This window comes from Alexandromys fortis, unplaced genomic scaffold, assembly GCF_014885135.2.
Source record: "Alexandromys fortis isolate MF-2015 unplaced genomic scaffold, M_Fortis_MF-2015_v1.1 scaffold_130, whole genome shotgun sequence".
NCBI classification, from domain to species: Eukaryota; Metazoa; Chordata; class Mammalia; order Rodentia; family Cricetidae; genus Alexandromys; species Alexandromys fortis.
This window is the reverse complement of record NW_026068016.1, coordinates 2,421,267-2,444,314: the sequence shown is the minus strand read 5'-3', so window position 1 is coordinate 2,444,314 and position 23,048 is coordinate 2,421,267. Positions and strand designations below refer to the sequence as shown.

General features: G+C 45.2%; 1 protein-coding gene across 1 annotated transcript; it reads right to left on the bottom strand.

Annotated features, from left to right (window-relative positions):
- Positions 1-5,278: 5,278 nt before the first annotated feature.
- Positions 5,279-22,125, bottom strand: Mapk1ip1l (mitogen-activated protein kinase 1 interacting protein 1 like). The gene is made up of 4 exons (XM_050162376.1): positions 21,982-22,125; positions 15,673-15,695; positions 13,804-14,496; positions 5,279-7,901 (listed from the first exon to the last, which is right to left on the bottom strand). The coding sequence occupies exons 2-4, from the start codon at positions 15,688-15,690 to the stop codon at positions 7,893-7,895; spliced, it is 720 nt and encodes a 239-aa protein (XP_050018333.1). The 5' UTR covers positions 15,691-15,695; positions 21,982-22,125; the 3' UTR covers positions 5,279-7,892.
- Between the last annotated feature and the right edge of the window lie 923 nt (positions 22,126-23,048).

Genomic DNA, 23,048 nt, shown 5'->3' with positions numbered 1-23,048 from the left:
CTTTTTTTTTTTTTTTTTTTTTTTTTTGCTTTTGTTTTTTGAGACAGGGTTTCTCTGTAGCTTTGGAGCCTGTCCTAGAACTAGCTCTTGTAGACCAGGCTGGCCCTGAACTCAGAGATCCGACTGCCTCTGCCTCCTGAAGGCTAGGATTAAAGGTGTGCACCACCACTACCCCGCTACCCTTAGCTTCTTTGCAGCTTATACAAAGTCAAGACTTCAGTAGGGCTAGAAGCCTGGATATTCCAAGATTCTGTCACACCATTCCTAGGACCTGCAGTTAGGATTCGCAAACCCCAACCAGGAGCCAGCGAAGTAATGTACAACGTCAGTTTTCACAACTGAAAGTGGAAGTACGCACACTGTTTTGGCTTCTAATGGAACTGTTTTAAAGTTCTAGAATGATTAAGACAAATTATTTTTCAAAAAAAAAAAAAGCTTAATAAAAATTGTTATTTAAACATTTGGGCAGTACTCAGTGTGTCATCCAGCAACCATTAAGACGTCTTTACTTAGTATTATGTCCTGTACTGGTGAGATTAAAGGAAAAATCATCGAGCCATATGGCAGAACTGTCCTCTGTGGTCTACGTTCCATCTGCTAGGTCACCTTTGGCTCAGCCCTTAGCCCTGGATATCCACTGCGCTTCTAAGGACTGGTGACTATGGACTGGAACAAGTGGGTCTGACCCTTTGTTGCCTTTTATACACTGTTCTCAGATGCACGTTTTAAATGCCGTTCAACCTTTGAGCATTGTCTTCACGAACACAGCTTTGGTTATAAATCGGCACTAGAGGCACCGCAACTCAGTATGCGCTTCAAAACCAGTGCTTTCTATAATCAACGAAACCCAGAAAAGGGATGTGTGTGTGTGCTACTCACTAAATACTAGATGGACTGACCTGCTGGGAGTTCTTCAAGACAGCACTAGGTAGCCAAGGTAGGCAGCGACAGAACACAGAAACTCACCTCTGGAAGACAGCATCCTACTAGGACATAATCTTCGAACAGTCATGCCCAGGACTTTAATCCTGGTCCCACAACACAGGATCTGTGAGAGCCTTCATTTTCTCATCTATTAACAAGGCTGGAACCTTTCTGTCTTCACGTGCGGCGCTAAGTGGGATCCTGCATGTGAACTGCAGAGGCGGTGTTTCTCTCCCAAGGCGTTAGTGACCAAAGGTTTGATTGGCAGGCAGAGAGCTACCACTGGCTCCCAGGATAGGAAGCAGAGCGTGAGGGTAGTACGGGAAGAAGATCCAGACTCTGGTCTCTTCCCTGAAAAGCATCCCCAGAGCTTTGGCATCCATACAAGGTCCACTAAGGACAAAATGAAGACAGAATGGTGCATGGCAAACATCAAGTTAACTGTCTATGAAGGAACCATACGAAAGCTTAGTGCATAGCTGAGTGGCTAACCCAGCAGGCAGGCTGTCTCCCTGACAGGACCGCTGACTCCAACCTTGAGGGATGGCCTTGGGGCTTTCCTCACTCCCCTTGCCCCCAACGGGGTTTCTCTGTAGCTTTGGAGCCTGTCCTGGAACTAGTTTTTTTTTTTTTTTTTTTTTTTTTGGTTTTTCGAGACAGGGTTTCTCTGTGGCTTTGGAGTCTGTCCTGGAACTAGCTCTGTAGACCAGGCTGGTCTCGAACTCACAGAGATCCGCCTGCCTCTGCCTCCTGAGTGCTGGGATTAAAGGCTGCGGTAGACCAGGCTGGCCTCCAACTCACAGAGAACCACCTGCTTCTGCCTCCTGAATGAGTGCTGGGATTAAAGGCATGCGCCACCACTGCCTGGCTTTTACCTCACCTCTGTTAAACTTGGTTTTTTTAGCTCTAAAGTAGTTTCCTCCTTCTTTTAACCACTTATTTATTTATTTAGTTTTTCGAGACAGGGTTTCTCTGTGGTTTCGGAGCCTGTCCTGGAACTAGCTTATTTATTTTTATATGTATGGATGTTTTACCAGTATGTTTGTGTCTGGTGCCCACAGAAGTCAGAAGAGGATATCAGAACACTTGAGACAGGAGTTACAGATGGTTCTGAGCTGCCTCATGGGTGCTGGGAACTGAACCACGCCCTCTAGATGGGCAATTAGAGCTCTTTAACTGTGGAGCTACCTCCAGCCCCCCAAAAGCTACCTTTTAAAACTACCTTAAATCATCTTTAAGCAATACTAGCTTAAATAACTGCTACATAAAATGACGCTTAAAAGAATACAAACACAGTAACGAATTTAAATTTCCCAGTGCCTTAAGCTTTGTGTGCATGCATTCGTGTGTAAATGTATCTGAGTGTCATGATGCGCACGTAGATGTCAGAGGACAAGCTTGGATGTCCATCACCTTCCATCTTCAAAGTCTCTTGGGCCTAGCTGCTGCTGTGTGTCCCAGGGTAGCAGGCCCACAAGGTTCCAGGTATCCTACTGCATCCCAGTAGGTTCCATGAGATTACAGAGCATGCACTTACACTGCCTTTCTAGGTCCTAGGGATTCCAACTCGGAGAGCTTTACCACCCCAACCCCCATTCTCAACCCCTTTAGCATCCTTACAGCTTATACAAAGTCAAGGCTTCAGTGGGGCTAGAAAGCTGGATAGTCTAGGATTCTATCACACCGTGACTCCTAGGACCTGCAGTTAGGATTCAGGCAAATCTCAACCAGGAGTCAGGGTTCACAACCTAAACATATTCACTTTGCTCCCACTATGAAGAATTTATGGGCAAGTACTTCTTCCCACGTCTATGGAACGCCAGCGTGCCACAGGGTATCAGGAAAAACAGCTTCATTCACTCAATTAAGAGACGATATGTAAGGGCTGGAGGGACAGCCTGGTGATGAGGAGCGCTGGCTGCTCTTCCAGAGAACCCGAGTTTGATCCCCAGCACCCACATCAGGTCGCTCAGTTATAACTCTAGTTCAGGATCTGATGCTCTCTTCTGGCTTGCACAGGTATACACTCACGCAGGTACGAGCATACATATACATAAAAGCAAATAAAACAGCAAATACCACAGAAATAAACTTCAGGGGATGGCTCCCATAGTTGTGTCACGTGAACAAACGTGCGCATGCTAGGACTGAGTCCTGCTCTGGACGTCTACTGCAGAGAGGTGACCAGTCAGGAGTACTAGCACGGTGGTAAAGGGACCTGCCTGGCCAGGAAACGTAGCATGTGCTTGATAGAGCAAAGCCATCTCACAACGAGAAAGTCAGTCGACCACCTGGGCCCACCCCAGGGCGGTCTTACATTTCAATTTCACTATTTCTTAGCAGATTTCAGGTGGGCACTTTCAGGCATACAGAATATCAGAAGTAACCCTAAAATTTAATTTAAAAGGGAAAGACTGCAATCTTTCCCCAAATTTTCATTGTCAGCTCACTCACATAGGAGCTGTAAGGCTGGCTCATTAACCTTAATGTGACCCTCACACCACGTGTGACAGAGGAAAAGGAGTTACGGTTTATAAGAGTTGGGGTGGTGGGCTGCAGGGTGGAGGATGGTCCCCTGACTTCAGGAAGAGATAACCTGGTTACAGAGTGGCCTAGCCGTGGGGGCAGTCCTAGGCAAGCAGGTGGAATTCCTGCAGGTCACATGCAAACAGGAACTGCAGTCCCTTGTTTTCTTTAGGACTACAAACAGGAACTTAATGGGTCTGGACTTTGGGGAGAAGCCTAGAATTTTCTGGGGAGAACCCCAGGAAGAAGATACACGAAGAAACCACGAAATCATGAAAATAAGTTTTCCCTTCCTTTTCTTTTGAGACAAGAGTTTCTCTGTGTATCTCCGTCTGTCCTGGAACTCACTCTGTAGACCAGGCTGGCCTCGAACTCAGAGGTCCGCCTGCCTCTGCCTCCAGAGTGCTGGGATTAAAGGTGTGCGCCGCCACCACTGCCTGGCGAAAGTAAATTTCTTAAAAAGGCTTTCAGGTATTACACACAAAAACAACTTTACCTTAAAAATATCAAGTCTCACATCCATAACCTATTTCTAAATATAATTACTACTTCAAGCAACACTTGTCTTTGTTTGCAAATACAGGAGCAGGTGATAAAACCCCCGCTGCTTACAAAGTTCACAGTACAAATGTGTATGTCTCAAACCACAGGACAGGCAGCTGAAGTTAAATGCATAAGGCTGTAAAACACACCAAATTTATCAATATTCAATAAGTGGAAAACCACAATCTCAAAAAAAGTATTACAAAAAACCTTTATGGAGCACATATCAGTCAAATCTACTCAATGGCAACAAGTCCATGTCTGCCATGACCATTTATTCAGACAAGCAGAGGAAAACATCCTGCTACTTCCACACTTGAATAGTTGCACTGATCAGTATTACAATCTCGAAAGATATTCTTTGGCTTTTATTGTTGTTTTTTCAGACAGGGTTTCCCTGTATAACCCTGGCTGTCCTGGAAATCAGAGATTCCAATGCCTTTGCTTTGTAAATGCTGGGATTAAAGGTATGCACCACCACCACCTAGCTCTTGAAAGAAATTCATATATATGAATATCTATGTACACACACACAGATTAACAAACCAGGGACATGCCTTTAACTTCAGCATTTGGTAAGCAGAGACAGGAAGATTTTTGTGAGTTCCTCATTTAGATTAAAGAGCTCCAAGCTGAAGCTGAGCGGTGGTGGCGCACACCTTTAATCCCAGCACTAGGAGGCAGAAGCAGGAGGATCTGTGGGAGTTAGAGGCCAGCCTGGTCTACAAAGCAAGTGCCAGAACTGTTATACAGAGAAACGCTGTCTTGGGGGGGAAGGGAAAGGGGGTAAGGAGATGCGGGGCGAGGGGGTGGGGAAAAAGCTCCAGGCTAGCCAAAGTTATAAAGTGAGACCCTAATAGAAAAGAAAAAAACAAAAAGATCCAATGCCCCAGATCTGTTATCTTGTCATCTACTCTTAATTACCTTTTCTCAGGTGCCTGGTATGGGTGTGGCCAACTCTCCAGCACAGAGCCCATCACAGACGTGCACAGGGTGTGCACACAATCCCAGTCCCCGTCACTACTACCCGTCTTGTTTGGGCAGAACTCTGAAGATAAAGGGTGACATTTGCTCCTCTAAGACTGGTCTTCCCTAGGGCACCACTGCTCTCAGCAGCTCCTTCGGTTAGGCTTTCCCACCTCTAAGAGACAGTGTGAGGGGCATCGTGTTTTCTAGAACATTCTGCTGCCTGCCCTCACCCTCTACAGAGGCGGGAGTTCTTGGATAAAGAGGTGCACACGGTACACCTAAGACCTCAGCGTCAGAACACTACTCTTGCACACACTTTGCTGTTTTTGCTGTATTTATTTAGACATTGTCATCCCACGTCAACAAATTGTCATTTGAACCAACCACTTATTGACAAATTGTTTTTTTTTTTTTTTTAGTAGACCAGTCCTGGCCCAGCATGGACTATCCTGAAAACAGCATTATTCTTTTCTTGGGTTAAAACAAAAACAAAAATATAAAACCTTTTCCAGAGTCTTTTCCTCATTTGGCTACCTTTTGTTTTTTATTTAATTTTGCTTTTCCTTTTTTCTATCTAGAACCCAGAAATACTCTATCCTGAGGGCAACAGCAGAAATGTTCAGAAAAAAATAAAAATAACAGAAAATTCTGCTATCCCTTTGAAGTCTGCTCTTCCATTAGATAATAATAAATTCACTAAGTCCCCATTATCAGTCGGAAAGTCCATAAAGCAGCGGTCAAAATGGAAGTGCCGGCCATTGCACACCATGTGGGATGGACCATTAGATTCTCTTAACGACACTCCCCAAAACATCATCATCAACACAACACACCAGTTGATGAACTTGGCAGCTGATAATTATTGGCTTAAAATTTCATAGGTAGGTAGGCAGGGCAGTGACGGTTTATTCCAGGGCCCAGGTGCCCAGACTAGCAGGGCGGGCTCCAGACCCAAGAAGCCCTGGGAAAAGAATCAGAAATTGTTTTGTGATTAAGCTTAATCCAATTATTATACCCAGTTCTGCCAAAATAACAAAATGTTCCTTTCAAAATTGCATTACACTTTAAGGACAGGTTTCCCGCTCAGCCAGAGCTCTAGAAAACTGTTGGCACTGAATGTACCTAACGGTTATGAGGCTTTAATACAGAAGATATCTTTGGTGAATCAATGTTTGAACCCACCTGGCAAAACTAGGGACATTTGAGGTCACCAGTCACTGCCACGGCACCCCTGCACACCCAGCACATGCTCAATGTGCTTCACCAGCTTTGCTGTGTGAAGCCAAAGACTCTAAAATCTGACCCAAAGCTGGACAAACCTGGAGCAGCACAGCAGACGAAGGGAAGGTCCACACTGAGAAGCTAAAGCCCGCAACTACATCTGACAATCAGGAGCTCAGGCTGGGGCCGCGACCTCCCCATTATAAGGTTTTGAACCCACCAGGAGGCAAATACAGCATCTCTCTTCTTTCTCCCCAAGATAGGATTTCCCTGTGTAACTGTGGCTGTCCTGAAACTTCCTTTGTAGACCAGGCTGGCCTCAAACTCACAGAGATCCGTTTGCCTCTGCCTCCTGAATGTTCCATCACTTCTGTGAACCCTGTAAGTTGAGGTGGATTAGGGTCTGTCATACATGTGGGACTGACTGCTCACAGGCCTTGTAGCTACTGGGAGAGCTGCAGAGCAGACTGCCTTGCAGACTCAGAGCATGTACCGGTACAAGAACTGTCCTTTAGAAAGGAACATGTGTGCAGTCATGCACACTGAGCTAGATGGTTATGTGTCTGCCGAGCCACCTGCCAAGCTCAGCTTCCTACACCTGGTCTATTCAGAGGTCTAACCATGGCTTTGCCAACCCAAGAGTTTTCCCTTTCAGTTGTCTGGTATATTGAGGCCAAGAAACATGTATTACATGCATGGAATCCTGCAATGACTCAAACCGGTTGTGGTTCAGTCACTGCGAGAATGTCATTTAGAATTTAGAGCACTTTCCACCTTTAAAAAAAAAAATGGCATAAATGACCTTTATTTAGTCCCACCAGTAACCAGAACTGATAAGGAAATAACATGTTAAAAATGAACCAACTTTTGTAAATGCTTCCTAAGGAAAAAGGATTCATGGGTTCCACACTGTCAAGAGGATCTTCTATCTCTGTGTAAGCCCCGGCAGTCGCTAGTGAGAGGAAAGCTTGGACAGCGGCTAGATTATGGGGTCCTGCAGTGATGGTCCCTTCCTCATCTCCTTGCTGTCTTGTCCTGAGGCTGGGTTCAGAACACGGCAGTCTGACTCTATTAAACCCTAACTTGTCTAAGTACATTTGGCACCAACATTTTCCTAGAGCTGTCAGAGCAAGAAACCTGTCCTTCGAGCATGCTTTTGTGATTAAAAACATTATCTTATTTTGACAGAACTGAGTATAATGTTGGCTTCAACTTAGTAAACACATACACAATACTTTTATGTAGCTAAAATATTAACAAGAGGCCCTGGTTTGTGTAGCTAGAGGACCTCAAAATGTTGAGTCATGTTTCGATTAAGCGATTGTTTTCAGTTATATAGGTGTGAGGTGGGGATGATTATAAAAAAATACTTGAATTACTTTGCCAATTAAGTTACATATTCTAACAATAATCCACTTCATTTTAGATTCTGAGGGTATAGTTATATTTTAAACAAACATTATCAAAAGTTATTCACTATACATAACCACATTAACCACACTTAAATGATTTGCTTTTACATTTTTATCTGATTGTACCCACATAACGTTCTACATATCCAAACACATGAAGCAGGAACTGTCTGAGGTACAAAAGTTCGTTCATGAGCGCCCTTTACCAACAGGGAAGCAGCCATTTGTATATACGCCTTCATGTGCATGTCCATGTACTTCAAAGAGCAACGCACCATCTCTTTATCCACTGCCAACTTAATGGTACTGCAACAGAAAAGGAGAAAAAAAATCAACTTCTAGAATTGTGGGTGTGTCTGTGAAAACAATAACCAGCTGAACAGAACTGCTGGAACAGTCCAAGTAACCAAGAGTTCTGTGACCTCAATTTCTTCCTAACACAGACTTGTTCTTGGACTGTCTTTGTGTCTCTCCCAAAGGCACCCGACAGAAGTGAGTTTACTTCCGATCATTCATCACAATTGGCTATTACTGTTTATGTGCTTCTAAGGAAAAACATGTTTTTGCTATGTTCAGTGTGCCCCGTCGTGTGAGGTTTGCACCTGTGCCTGGACACTTTATTCACGTGAATTCTCTTGACCACAAGAGTATAAGATGTCCGTGAGGCTCTAAATAAAGTAGTTATTGCATGCGACTTTAGTCCTCATCTATGGGCTCCACCCTCCCACGTCCCACGGCCTCTAGAGCAGTGACAAGTGCCTCCCAAAACAGGGGCCTGAAGTCACTACAATATTGGAGAGTGGGATGCTCACAGGAGGTGAAATAACAGGACAGAAACCAGGGCAGGCTCTGCCTGATGTCGAGCTTGCACATCACTTAAAGAAAGGAGGGGGCACAGTATGAGAATCCTAACTGTTAGGTGCTGGCAAGAGTCCCTGGTCTCCAGAAGAAGCTTTAGGGGAAGGAATACTGACCAGAGTCCCAAGAATAATGAGTAAGGTACACAAACAAGGGGAAAATCCCTGTCCAAGTCTGGGTCACCTGGGGCATTAATTCAGAGTGTCATCAAGATACTTAAGGAAGATAAGGAGAGTATTAATCATGAGGAAGAGATGGGTAATTCCTTGAATGAATATAAGCCAGGTGATTAAACCTTAAAATTGGTAAAAGGGGCAAAAAAGCAGATTTTCACCATTCAGGCAAAATCAAAATTAAAAACAACACTGCCACCATAACCATGCTTGTGATGATCCCCGCAGCTCCCCCAAGAAAGCCTCATTTAGATGCGCTACCCTGAAGCAGAGGGTGAGAAATCAGATCATTATTGTAATCTTATTCCATTTCCTGATAAGGATTTAGGAGAGATACAGACAAGCTAGGGCAGAGCAGGGCAACAATTCATTTTCAGTTCCTTCCCAGCCTCGTGAGGTGAGCTGACATTCCCAGTGGAGTCTCAGCAAAATCAAAATGGTTATCAGGGATCAGACATGGGTTTTAAAGAGGCTTGAACTGCCTAAGAACTCACTGTTCCATATTGCTATGAATATTGTTTTGGTTAGAGAATTAATGCACAAGGTTGTTGTATGATTTTCACACGACTGCTAAAATGCTTCTAGGACTTCCCTATTTCTTCAATGACAAATGTGGCTTACAGAGGAAGCCCACGAAGAAGTTTAGCCACCAGGACTGAGGGATGAGTTGGGAAACATCTCATATGAAATGCTGGTAGGGGCTGGTGCATGAGGACCAACAGATCAGCTGCTCTCCCACAGTACAGATGAAGCTATGGCTGTTTGGAAGAAAACTAATAGGCGATCTGACTGTGTGTGTGCGGTGTGTGTGTATAAAATCATATAAGATCCCTCTGAGCCTTATGCTGATTTCATAGAGAGACTCAAAGATGCCACTGAGAAACAATTAAAGGGAGACAGGTTCAAGGTTATTATTAAATGGCTGGCTTCTGATAATGCCTGTGAAGATCACCAAGGAATAATTAGACCTCAGAGAGAGATAGGAAATATCATGGACTTTCTCAAGTTCAGAGAAATGTGGGGACTTCCACACAGAGCAAATTAGCTGCTTTTGAAAGCCATGTTCTTCAAACAGATCTCAACCAGGTGTTTCAAGTATAGCTGACCTGGCTACTTAAAGAATCAATGATAAACCAGTACTGAACTTAAACATAAAAGGAAAAACTTTTACATGATCAACTGTTTCTGGAGCTGACTGATGTCTCTACTATAATCACAGAAAAACGGCCCTCCAAATGGCCTGTGGAGGTAAAGTCAACCCCACAGGACTGAAAACGATGACCTCTAGCAAGATTAAACAAAGTGGCACAAAGTTAAAATGTTTAAGTACAGAAGGCATAATAGTAGTCCCCCAGCCTATGTTATGCTGTTCCCACTACTCTGTCTGCAAGCTAACGAGACCCAGACTCTCAGGCCTCTTCACAGGAGCAACGGCTAATGCAAGGAACAGGAGAGCAGAGAGGAAAGGCACTGGGCCGAGTGGCAGGGATGCCTGAATCTACTGGACCACAGGGGTCACTGAAAACACACCTCTTGAAACAACATGGCAATTCAGTAAGTCTGCCTGGACACCTCAATGGCCTTTTTAAAGAAAAGTTACAGATTCTTCACCAGTCAGAGAATACTTGGAGAATGGATACACAGAATCCTTTTTCTGCCAGAAAGCTCTTTAACTTCAGTTTTCCTGGCACTACCAGATCCTTCCTTGCAAAGCACATTTTCCTGTGATGCAGTAATTATGCAATTTTCTTCTGCTTTAAATTGCCAGTCACTGGGCACTATGACCACGGCTGCGATTTCCCCACTCCAATCTTTATCAATAACTCTGTATAAACTATGCTTCCTTTCATGAAGAACTACTGCCACATAGGTCCCCAATAGCCCATAAGGGACACGGAAGGAGAATGGCAATCTCTTTAGGGCAAAGAAAAGCATAGCAGCTTTTATGAGTAGCAGCTTCTACTGAAAAGACAGACTGATTACCACGTGAAGCTGGCACAAGTGTTACTGGCTTGCTATTTTAGTCCTCTAATTTTGCCTAAAGGGGCCTTAATCTGTTTCCCTGTTGTTGACTGGTACTGTCATTGTTACTAGACAGTGTATTTCTGTCCTTATCAAATTTAGGTCAGCTTCCTTAGCCCCATGTTTTCCTTTATTGTGTTTAGGACATAAGCCAGGAGCGCCTTGATTCTGAGTATTGCTTTGTTTAAGGGCAGTTTGTACCGCCTCTCCAGAACAGGTCCATCAGCACTCACTATGTGCGAACGCTAGCAGACTTCATGTGCAGCGGGACACGCCTGCAGGCCCGTGTGACAAATGTGTGCCCCCTTACACTGCCATGGTCATACACTTGGAGTGAATCCCAGAGGCGAAAAGTGAATTACGGCAACGGATGTCCCTCACTTTGCTTTTGTGCCTCCGGTGTGGCACCTGCACGCTTGCATTGACAGATATTCTACATTTCTCCAGGCTGTACCTAAGCTTCAGAGAAGGCTTCTGCAGGATGCTCTTCTGATACAAATTTTGCTGTTACAGCAGTGCTTACAAAATTGACAATGAGTCAGTCTACAGTAATAAATCAAATTAATCATAAGGAATGAATATTAATCATATTACAGGCATTCTTTTTAAATCTCAAGGCCAGGGCATAAATGAAAGCAAACATAGAACATTAAGACAATTATTAAAAAAGAAAACAAGAGGAGCATCATATTCTTGCGCTTTCCTTATTTACTTCTAACTGTTTTTTTTTTTTTTTTTTTTTTTTCGAGACAGGGTTTCTCTGTAGCTTTGGAGCCTGTCCTGGAAACAGCTCTGTAGACCAGGCTGGCCTCTAACTCACAGAGATCCACCTGCCTCTGCCTCCCGAGTGCTGGGATTAAAGGTGTGCACCACCACCGCCTGGCTTATTTACATCTAATTTTTTAAAATTTACCCCAGAACATTCTAAATTTTTTAAAATTTACCTACATAACATTCTAAACTGCCTTCAGATGGGCCTGTGCGGCTTAAACAATTTGAGACTTGGAAGCCTGGCTGGCTGAAAAACATCAGGATAAGAGTCTGTCATTGTAGATGGATCCAAATGAAACCTTGTGAATCCAGCCTTGGGGCATCAAAGATGAGGGCAGAGGACCTCCAGCTAGACACCAATACATCAAAAGTCAAGTGCGCCCACCTGGGCCACGTTAAGACCCCTTGCACCATGGGAGAGGTTATTCTACAAAACACACAGAGCTCCATGTTGCCTGGCAATTTCTTCCTGGTGATGCTAGCTGCTTTGACCTGGGCATCATCTATGATGAGTGCCTCTGAGCACATGTACTGGTTTTATGTTTCTCATTCTCCTTCCCCCCAACTTGTAGACTGGACAGATCCAGCTACTGTTATCTTTGCTAATGACTCTGAGTTTGCGCCTGGACCACAGGACAGAAACAGACTCATTCATTCATCTGATGAACTGCATTTAAGTTTTCCTAGGGATTTAAATCACTTTCTATTTGCATAGGACACTGTAACATTTGTGTTCCCATTGAAGTTCTACAAAATAACAGAACTACTAGTTGTATGAGTCTCTTTTCAAGGTATTTTCTGGATTTTTCTGACCAACATAACATAACCAACAGCACCGGCCATGGTCTGGATGCCTGTTCTTGGTGGCAGAGTATTACAGGCAATGCTTTTCACTGCTTAATATGAATATATTTGCAATTTGTGGGTTTATAGAACACTCATGCATCAAATGACAATTAGACTTATCCACGACATCTCAAAACAAAAGCACTCTGGATATGCCTCTATGGAAAAACACGCTTTTGCTGCGCGCAGCTCACTTACACATGTGGCTGGCTGCCGCATGTAGACTGCCCACCACGAGCAGATGTGCCCGCCACATGCGCCACTTGTCCCCCACATGAGGTCTGTCTGCATGCAGTGGTTACAGTGACAATCTGCAGGACTCAGCAGCAGTTCACACTGAGGAGGCCAGCCCTCAGTAGTTTATTTAAGGCATATTTAAGTAGAGCACAATTTGGTGAAAACTTTCCTGGTGAAAAATAACTCAAGCCCAAGTACAAAATGAGACTTAAGACAGGAGCACATAGAAACACTCTGGCATAAAGACGGATCCTACAGACTGGCAAGTTCACGGTAAGGGTCCAGTGTGGTCTTGGCCACACATCTGCTCCCGCTCTTCTGGACAGGAAACAGGTTCTACATCTCCTCCTCAGAAGAGACAGCCCTGTGCGTTTAACATGTAACATTCCTGGTTCCCCTAGCGCTTATCTAAGAGCACAAGGACCTCTGTGCCCCACACAGATAATTAACATGTATAGTTATTAACTCTTTGTGGCTTAAAATAAACTTACTGTGTAACAAATCCAAACACCAAGTCATGGTATTTGCTGTGCCATACTTCGCAAGAAAAAAAAATGGGGGGAAAATATATAGCAAGAAATTACACTAATAAGATGTCAGAGGGCATTTTAGTAAGACTGTTTCCCGTCACAGTTAAGACAGGGATTTAACTACTCTATAGAGAGATGTGCTTAGTTTAGCTATCTGGTGGGTTAGAGTTAACAGGTTGCTTTACAAGAATAGTGGCATAGTGCCAGGCTCAAAATTACCGGGGGTGGGGGACAGACAGAGGTTGTGCACTCCTTTAATCCCAGCACTCAGGAAGCAGAGGCAGGAGGATCTGTGACTTTAAGGCCAGCCTGGTCTACAGAGTGAATCCAAAAAGGCCAAAACCAACAAAAACCCAGGGAGAACCGTGCGAGATGGGCAATGTCTGTTATATGCTCATTGACCATGTTCCCTGCACCAATCCACATAGGCCTCTCCTCAAGCTGCCGTTAAGTGGACGTAGTAGAAGGACTCCAAGAATTGTAAATCAGCCCCCCCCCCCGACCCCGGTCCCCCAACACAGTCCATGATATGCATCTTAGTCATCTGAGGGTACCGAGAGCACTCTGCATATCCTAACAGTCTTTAGGGATCTTTGAGACCTTCCCTTTCTATTTTTAATGGCAGGAATACTTCTGTTCTTTAAAATGCTGCACCTGAACCTCAAATTTACTCAATTTATAGATTCATCACTATTTAAGTTTAGAAGTTCTCCAATCCTCCAGTGTATCAATGTGACTTTGACTATTGTCAACAACAAGCTGAACACTTACGTGGGGGCCACCAGGCATTGGTGGAGCACCAGAAGGTCCAGAAGGCACTTGGTAGGGATTATTTGGAGTAGGATGGGGTCCTGGTGTGGGATACGATCCTGCAGGGCCAGGATATGGTGCTGGTGGTCCCCAGGCTCCTGGTGGCACAGTGCCCCATGGAACAGGCGGTGCTCCTGACATTGGAGGTGGAGCAGTGGGGTATGGCCCTGGAGGTCGATATGGCATATTAGGGTGCTGCCCCCCAATTCCTGGTGCCCAAGGTCCAGAAGACATAGATCCCCATGGACCTAAAGTACCAGCTGGATCTGTGGGTGCACCATATGGCCTAGGTAGCTCTGGAAGGGGCATATTTGGCGTAGCATATGGCCCTGTTGGGCCAGGGCCTGGCACAGCAGGGGCTGGATAAGGACCACTAGGTGGGGGGCATGATGGTCCAGAAGGAGGAAAGGGTGCTGGGGGTCCGGCTGGTGGTCCAGTTGGAGGCATAGACGGATACATTCCTGTTGGCGCTGGTCCGAAAGGCACAGGAGAGGGCGCTGCACCGCTTGGCGGGAGTCCAGAGGGCACAGCAGGTAGAGCACTTGGGTTACTCCAAGGGTTGGAGCCTGGCCAGACTTGAGGAGATTGGCCGGCTTTTGCATTGCTCACAGCAGACGTTTTGGCAGAGGATGGTTCAGGCAGCGCATCTGCCAACTGTAATACAAAACAGGTATGTCATATCTGTCCTATCCAGGGGCAAGTCAAATAAACATGATGAAAATCCCATGCAAACTGGACACAGTAGCTGGGGATTAGTGGCACCTTCAAAGACTAAACTACTCACCGGAGAAGCTTTTCTTAAAAAAGCATTTGAGGTATCTTGAACATTAACCTCACAGTGCAAACTCTCCAAAGCTCAACTCTTCTAACTACAGCAGCTCTACTGTGTTTTATTTCCGAGCAGCGGGAACAGGATAGGATCGATCTCTACATTCAACTCTTGACCTTTACCTTCTTAGTTTCAAAAACAGTTTTAGTGTTAAGTTCAGCATTAAATGAGGCAATCTACATAACACTGTAAATACAGTCAAAACAAAATACATTATTTTTGAGACAAGGTTTCATGTAGCCTAGGTGGAACCTGAACTTAATTTTATGTATGTGTGGTGTGCATGCTGCGTGGGTTCTCAACCGACACAGCTGTAGTCAGCTGAGAAAAGTGAACTCCACCTGAGGAAATGCTTCTATCAGATACGCAAAACTATTGATTAATGCCATGGGAGGTACCATCCCTGGGAAATTTAACAAAGGAAGTTGAATGTGACTCAAAAAAGCGAGCCAGTGTTTCTCCATGGCTTATGTTCCAGTTCCTGCCCTGGCTTCCCTTCACAATGCACTGTGAGCTGTCAGACGAGAGCAGGCTTCTCCATCCAAGGTGCTTTTGGTCATACTCTTATCACAGCAATATGAAAGTAAACTGCCTTCAAGAGTTTATACACATAACATGCATGCCTGGGGCTGGCAGGGGCAAAAGGGTGTTAGCCCCTAGCACTGGAGTACCCATGACATGCACTTATACATAAACATAAATAAAAGGAAACATAAAAACCAAAATAATACACATGCCTAACAAGTCCAGCAACTGAGATGTCTTAGTTAGGACCCTGTAGGTTTGTAGGTTTGTTTAATTTATTTTTTAACTTTTTCACTATTTATAAGGAGCTAGGGTCTCAACTGTATAGCTCAGGCTTGCTTGGAACTCAGAACCTTCCTGCCCCAACCTTTCTAGGGCTGAGATTACAAGTATGCACCACCCTCTCTGGAAGGACTTTCCTTAAAACAAAAAACAAAAACAAAACAAAATAAAATAGTTAGCAAGGTTCAACTTACCGAAAATTCATCTGACATTTTTCCTAAAAAAAGAAAATGTCAAAATTAGTATTTTTATACACACACACACACACACAAACACAAAGTTTTTAAAGACAGGATTCTCTGTGTAACAGCCCTGGCTGTCCTGGAACTAGCTCTTGTAGACGAGGCTGGCCTCAAACTCACAAAGATCCACCTGCCTCTGACTCCTGAGTGCGGGGATTAAAGACGTGTGCCATCACTGCCCGGTTATTTTTATATATTTTAAAAGGAATTTGTGTATACATATATTTTACTTACATGGAACCTTTCTCACTTATGTTTTCTTTTACATAGGAAAATTTTTCTAGTAAAACTGAGATAACCATACCAACTTCACTTCTTGTTAGGACTGCATGTTACCAGTGAGCTCTCAAACTTCTGGGTTCAAGTGATCCTGCATGGCCAAGAGACCCTTGGTAGAAACTCCTTCAGCCTCACACATGGGCAAGTGCATTCTTTCCAGCTCAGCTTAACTTACTTTACATTCTGACTGGGGGGGGGGGCAGCAGAGTGGGGTGTACCTTATTTTATCACAGTCCATCACTGCGGGAAATCAGGCAGGAACCAAGGGTTATGAACTGAAGCAGAGGTCACAGACAAATGCTGTTTACTGGCTTGCTCAGCTTTTTAAGTTTTTTTTTTTTTAAGATTATAATTAGATCAATTCCCCCTTCCCTGTCCTTCCTCCAAAGCCTCCCTTAAACACTTTCTTGCTCTTTTCATAATCAATTATTGCTGCATATATATATGTACATACATATATATTCCTAACCATAACCTGCTCTGTCTGTATAATGCTGACTTTTGTGGCAGCATAGGTTCTTTTAAGCACTGGCACTACAAATATATACTCATTTTTTCTTAAGTCTATGTATAATCAAGAAAAAGCATCAGAAGTGGAATAGGGTCAAACATACAAGTTCGCCTAAATCTAACTGGTACAACCTATGCACACTTAGGCTGTAACCTTTAAACTTAAAAAAAAAAGAGCACAAACAAAAACAAAACCCTCTGGATATTACTAAACCTTTCTAACTTGCTTTAAACCATGGCAGACTAACCAGCTTTATAAACTCCAGGCCCAGTGCTGCCCACCTCCTGTGAATGATCTGCCAGCACTGGGCGGGTCACCTACTCTACTGGTCAGCCACAGGGTCAGACACAGAATCCAGGGGAAAGGGCCCCAACCAACGCTTTGTTATTTTTTATTTTTCCTTGAGACAGGATTTTGTGTGAATCAGGCTGGCCTTGAACTTCTGATCCTCCTGCCACGATGACGTCTGGTTTATGTGGTGCCCCCACCCCTACCAATTTCCAAGTTGAAGTGTAATCAACAATGGATAAAGTGCAAAGGTAGTGCTCACCTTAATCTCTGGCCACTACAAATAAGACACACTTCCATTCCTTTCTGGTCACCTGATCCCTGCTGGTCACTGACCCTTTGTGACTAGAAGACAACAGGTGTTCTTTTTCTCCTTATTTATTACCTAGTAATAATCACCTACACCATTTTGTTAGATGCCAAGCACACTAGCTGTTATAGGAGACAAAAACTTTGTGGGAAGGTCCCTTTAACTCTCTTAAATGGTATTTATTAATGGTCTTCTGTTAAGTAAATTAACCCGTCTGTTGCAGGCTATGAAAGTCTCAAATGGCAGCAGTGCTTCTTCTGGTCTTCCTGTTCCTTCAGCCTTCTGATGGCAGACTTCACTGTGGCCTTAGAAGTGGTGTTACAGGTCCAGGCCCTGCCAGCCACTGTTTTTATGCAGGAACCATAGTGTCAGATGCCAATGGCTCATCTCTTCATCCTGGTCTTTCCAAAGATAGAGCAGATGTACTTTGTGTGCTGGCTGATTTCAATTTTCTTCACCATTTTCCAGGAGGCTGCACAGTGGGCCCCGTCTTTCCCAACCTTGGTGTGTTTAGCCATGTCACTGAAACTAGGCCCAAACCTGTAGAGCTGTCTCTACGTGTGATATCTCAATTTTATGACCAACAAAGACAACCACTTTGAGTATGTTTATAGTTTAACAAGTTTACTATTTCTCAATTCTTTTAAGTAGGGATTCATAACTAACTTAGTCCTTCTCAATTAATAGGGCAAGTTCCCTTTAAAAACACTGGGCTGTCACTGACACTAGTATTTACTGAAGGTTTACAGCGAACAGAGATGCTGTCTACAGTGCAGATTTTATTATCACCCCAGCTTACAGGTCAGCTTGTTTAAGCAGAGAGGTTCAAACACACGTGTGTGTAGCCTGACTCCAGGTGACCAGGCACTAGATGCAATCTGCTCACAGGTGCAGGGCAGTTCTGATGCGCAAGCCGCTCTCACACCTCACTGGGCACCTCTACATTGTAAGCAGACACTTGTGCTCGCTCACACTTCACTGGGCACCTCCACATTCTAAGTAGACACTTCTGCTAGCTCCATTGTAGTTTCTTCTGATGTTCCTGAATTTCATGGTTAATTTTTTTCAGGATTTCTTTTTTGGGGGGGGGGATTGATAAATAAGAATGCAACGCCCAGTATTTTGGTGAGAAATGCCTTAATGTCTATCGATGAACTGGGAGATAGCTGATGTGTTTAAAACATTAGATCTCACCCAAGAGCAAGGTATAGGCATATGCTGATATTTACTTTCCTTTTTAGACAGGGTGGCATTGTTTCTAGGCTGGAACTGAATCGGTGCCTGCTCAAGCACTCTGAGTAGCCAGAACCTGCATGTGCCGCCACACCCACCATGGGGTACCTTTCTTTTCAGGTTCCTAGCTCCCTTTCCTGGGGATATAAATAGTCTCCTTGAACCAGATTCTCTGACTGCTTACCCATATCTGAGCAGAGTACCACTTTTCAAGCTATGACATTAGTGATTACTTTATTCCCGAAAAGTCTTCCAGTTGAATCCATAGAGTTTCCAGGCAACAATTTTATTTTATTTCCCAATACCAATGGCTCCTTTCTCTTTTGTGACATCCAGGATTCAAATGACAGAAGGTTAAACAGTGACGGCGTACATGGGCCTTGTTTTTAAACATCAGAAGCATTTTCAGGAACATTAAGTATGATTATTGTTTTTAGTTTGAGATTTGGGGACAAACAAAACAAGAACCTATCAGCATTACTAACAACAAAAGCATACTAAAGAAGTTTCTGTTTATACTGTGTTGACACATGGTCCGAGAAGTCACACGCAGCTTCTCCCTGTGACTGGACACTTTTTACTCACGTGAATCCTCTTAATTCTCAGAGTATAAAATGTCTGAGACCCTGAAAAAATGCGAGCTACTGCACGGAGACTTTAGCCCACCTCAAATATGCATTTATTCTTTTCTCATATACTACAGCTCAACCAGTTTCCCTTCCTTCTCCTCCTCCCCCGTTCTCCCAAGATCCACTTCTCTGTTTCCCTTCAGAAAAGAGCAGGCCTCCCAGGGATATCAACCAAATACAGCACAAGAGTCACAGTAAGACAAGGCACCCTCATATCAAGGCTGGTCAAGGCAACCCAGTAGGAGCTTAAAAGGTTCCCAAAGCAGGCAATACTCATAGACAGCCCCCTGCTCCCAGGGCAGGCTCTGCCTGATGTCTAGCTTGCACATCACTTAAAGAAAGGAGGGGGCACGGTATGAGAATCCTAACTGTTAGGTTGCTGGCAAGAGTCCCTGGTCTCCAGAAGAAGCTTTAGGGGAAGGAATACTGACCAGAGTCCCAAGAATAATGAGTAAGGTACACAAACAAGGGGAAAATCCCTGTCCAAGTCTGGGTCACCTGGGGCATTAATTCAGAGTGTCATCAAGATACTTAAGGAAGATAAGGAGAGTATTAATCATGAGGAAGAGATGGGTAATTCCTTGAATGAATATAAGCCGGGTGATTAAACCTTAAAATTGGTAAAAGGGACAAAAAAGCAGATTTTCACCATTCAGGCAAAATCAAAACTAAAAACAGTGCCACCAATAACCATGCTTGTGTGACCCCCTCAACAAGACAGATCAGAACGCAGATTCTGAACTAGAATCTATGTTAGCTTTTAGTACTGGCTAACTTATCTGATTATATTCAGTTTCACAAGTAAGTAAAAAAGCATGGAATGTTCTTGAGCATTTAAAGATGCCGAGTAGTTTCTTCCATAATTTACTCATATTTATTGGAACCCAAGTGTGGCTCACTGCTGGACTTTAGGGTAGCTAATCACACAGCCATTCTTGAGACGTGCTGTGTCTGTAGTCTGGAAGAAGAGTAAGGGAGTATTAGGTTAAAGACAGGCTCCAGGGAGAGAACAGTCTGTAAATCTGGGAGGGAGAATGAACAGTCTGTGGGAAAGAAAGCAGCAGTTCAGACTGGTCGGAACACAGAAAGAAAGCAACAACAGATTTTAGGAGAGGCGTCTAGACAAGGATCCAAACACTTTACCGATGACTTGAGTCAACTTCAGTGTCTTCATGTATTTAGAACGAGTCAATAATGCTACGTGGGAACTAAACAGGACTCCATCTGACCAAGCAACTAAAGCAATGCTTGGGAAATAGCAGACAAGCAACAAGCCAATGTTCCTTCCTGCTATTTTTAAATTAAAAAAAAAATGTTATGGGTTTGTTCACTAATGCAGGTTCCCAAGGAAGCTACTGGGAATTTCCCAGAGGCAGTTGGGAGCTGCCTCGTGTGAACGCTAGGAACAGAAGACTTCCCCAAAACAGTGCATGCTTTTAACTTGTTCTAACTCTCCACGCCCTCTTCTCTTTCACATACTGACACACGGCACAAAGGTAGCACAAAGGTAGAGGAGTAGAGGCCTGCAGGGCTGCTGGTCAAATCCAGTTCGTTGAGTCTCATAAACGAGGGTAAGTGGGTATTTTTCAGAGATTTGCTGAGGCTTAATTAAATAAATCTATAAATAATCACTGCCTGGCAGTCAAAACCGGAATAAACGTTAGCTTTTACAACCGCTACAACATGACCACACACCTTTTTGTCTATTTCCAAACTAGAAAGCATAGAAACTGCAATCTCCTAAGCACCGCACAAAACTCACTGGGTGACAGAAGCTGACCTGACACTATCCACTTCATTTCCCATCCACCCCCAGCTATAACTGAATACCCGTTTTTCCCCTTCCCTCAAGCTTTGAGGATTGAATTCAGGGCCTCACAGCAGGCCAGGGCCGTGCTCAATTACTCAACTACAGGCCCAGCCTGTACAAATATCAATAATGTACAGGCTGTACAAATATCAGCCCCCCGAGTCTTGGGGTGTCACCTCTCCTCTGAAATAACAGTCTATAAATTACAGAATCTGAAGATTGTGAATTCCTAAGCATACTGGCCCCAAGCAAGCCTCAACCTCAGTGAGAGAATGACGATGGACGTCGTGATTCCTTCTGTAATCAAAAGGAACATTCCAAACTTTTGCAACTGCATGAAAGTTCATGAAGCAAACCAGTTTGTCGGAGTGGCTCCTACACATCATGGCCAAGAAAACGACTCTTCCCCCCCCCCCCCCCCCCCCCCCCCCCCCCCCCCCCCCCCCCAAGAAACGCCACTACACAAAGACTTTCGATGGCGACCCTGGTAATGAGGGTTTGGCTTCAAAACAGGCCTTTAGCACAGCGGGGGCACACGTCTGTACTCCTGTAGTAGGCTGTAACGTCGAGGATGGGGTCTGGTTTGAGGCAACACGAGGATTAGTGAAAACATTACTTTCGGTTTTCAAGGCAGAGAAGCGTTCTATCTGCGCCTAAATCTTCCACAGGGAGAACGTTACTCAGCCCTTGGCACATTCTGTCCCGGGCAGTCATTTAACAAATGGGTAATTACGAACTGCGAGAACCTTGTCACACAGAATTTTCAGGCGCCAGACCTTCCTTCCTGTAAAGGCAAATTCGGGTCTCCTCCATCGCGTTTGGAGTAGAAAGGAGTGGCTGGGATCCGGTGGGGCAAGGGGTGAGGGGCGACAGACAAGATGCCCTTTAGGGCTAAGCGAACAAAGGGAACCCGGGATCCACCGGAGCGAAGGAGCCCCCCCCCCCAGAGGGTCGCGCCGGCGGGAGCGTGGGGGAGGGTCGCCCGCTCCAGCCCTACTCCCCAAGTCCGGCATGACGTGGGCGTTCCCCCGGAACCGACCGGCGCTCCATTAGCCCCCTCGGTCGCCTGGTCCCCGGAGGATTCTCCGAAGCGTTCGGCCGCCGAAGGTTCGAGAGCCGCCAGGCCCCGAGACCCCGCGTCTTCGCGCCGTCTCCCGCCAGCCCCGCGCCCTATCTCCCGTGGGCGCCGTAGCAGACTCACCCGGCGGGATCCGAGCCCTAGGCGCGGCACAGCAGCGGTGCTGAATCAAGAGAGATGAGCAGAGGCCTGACGGACCAAGGCGGCACCGACGCGGCTCCTCCTGGAACCGGAAAGGGAAGTGCGGAGGCCCGCCTGGCTCCCCTTTATTTCCGCCTGCCCCGCCCAGCCGCCCGGCGCCCCCAGCCGGCAGTCCACGAGATTGCAAGCGGGCCCGCGTGGCTCCAGGAGCTTGGGGTGTTTTCCTGAGTTCAGAAAACCTGTTGGCCTGCTGGTGATGCTCAAAGCAAGCCCGTGACTAGAAGCCGATTTTGGACTCCCTACACTCAGCGGTTTTTGCAGCCAAATTCCAAGCTGGCAGTCACAGTCCAGCCAAAATTGAGGGTAAAAAGATAAGGGAAGGGGGAAAACGTTCCAAAGGTGTTGTGAATGAAAGCTTTTGAATGCAATCTATGGCCACAGAGACTAAGTGGCTAGTTGGAATTTCAGTGGCCTGGAAGGTTGGAATGTTGCCATATGCTAATTAGCTTATCTTGGGCTAGCTCTCCAGAACAGCGGCTCTTCCTTGCTGTACTAGTTTAGCTGCAGTAGGCGACCTTGGTGGGTTGGAGCTTTGTGGCTCAGAGGGAAAGGGATCCTCGCAGTCAGGGGGTCAGGAAATACTGAGTGTTTCAGCTCCGTGGAAAAGTATTCTGGCAGTCAGGGGTCAGGGAATAGCACAGGTCACAGAAAGCGGAACAGTTTACAGCCCTGCTCTAGGGAAAGGTTTCCCCAGTCAGGCAAGAGAGGGCTTTTAGCTTTTTGGCCCTGATTTCCCGGCCAGGGCCAATTTCTTTCATTAGCTCTGATTCTAGGGCCAGTGTTTCTTCAGCACTGGTTTCAGGGTCAGGGTGTATTTCTTTGGTTCTGGGTTTGTGACTAAAGTATTTCTTTCACTGGCTCTGGTTTCAGGACCAGGAGGTTTTCTTTGGCTGGCCCTTTCCCCCTATACCACAAAGTCACACAGTGCAACAGAGCTCATGTGGGAGGTGTATGGGGGGCGGGGCGGGTGCAGAGGTCGGAAGGAGAGC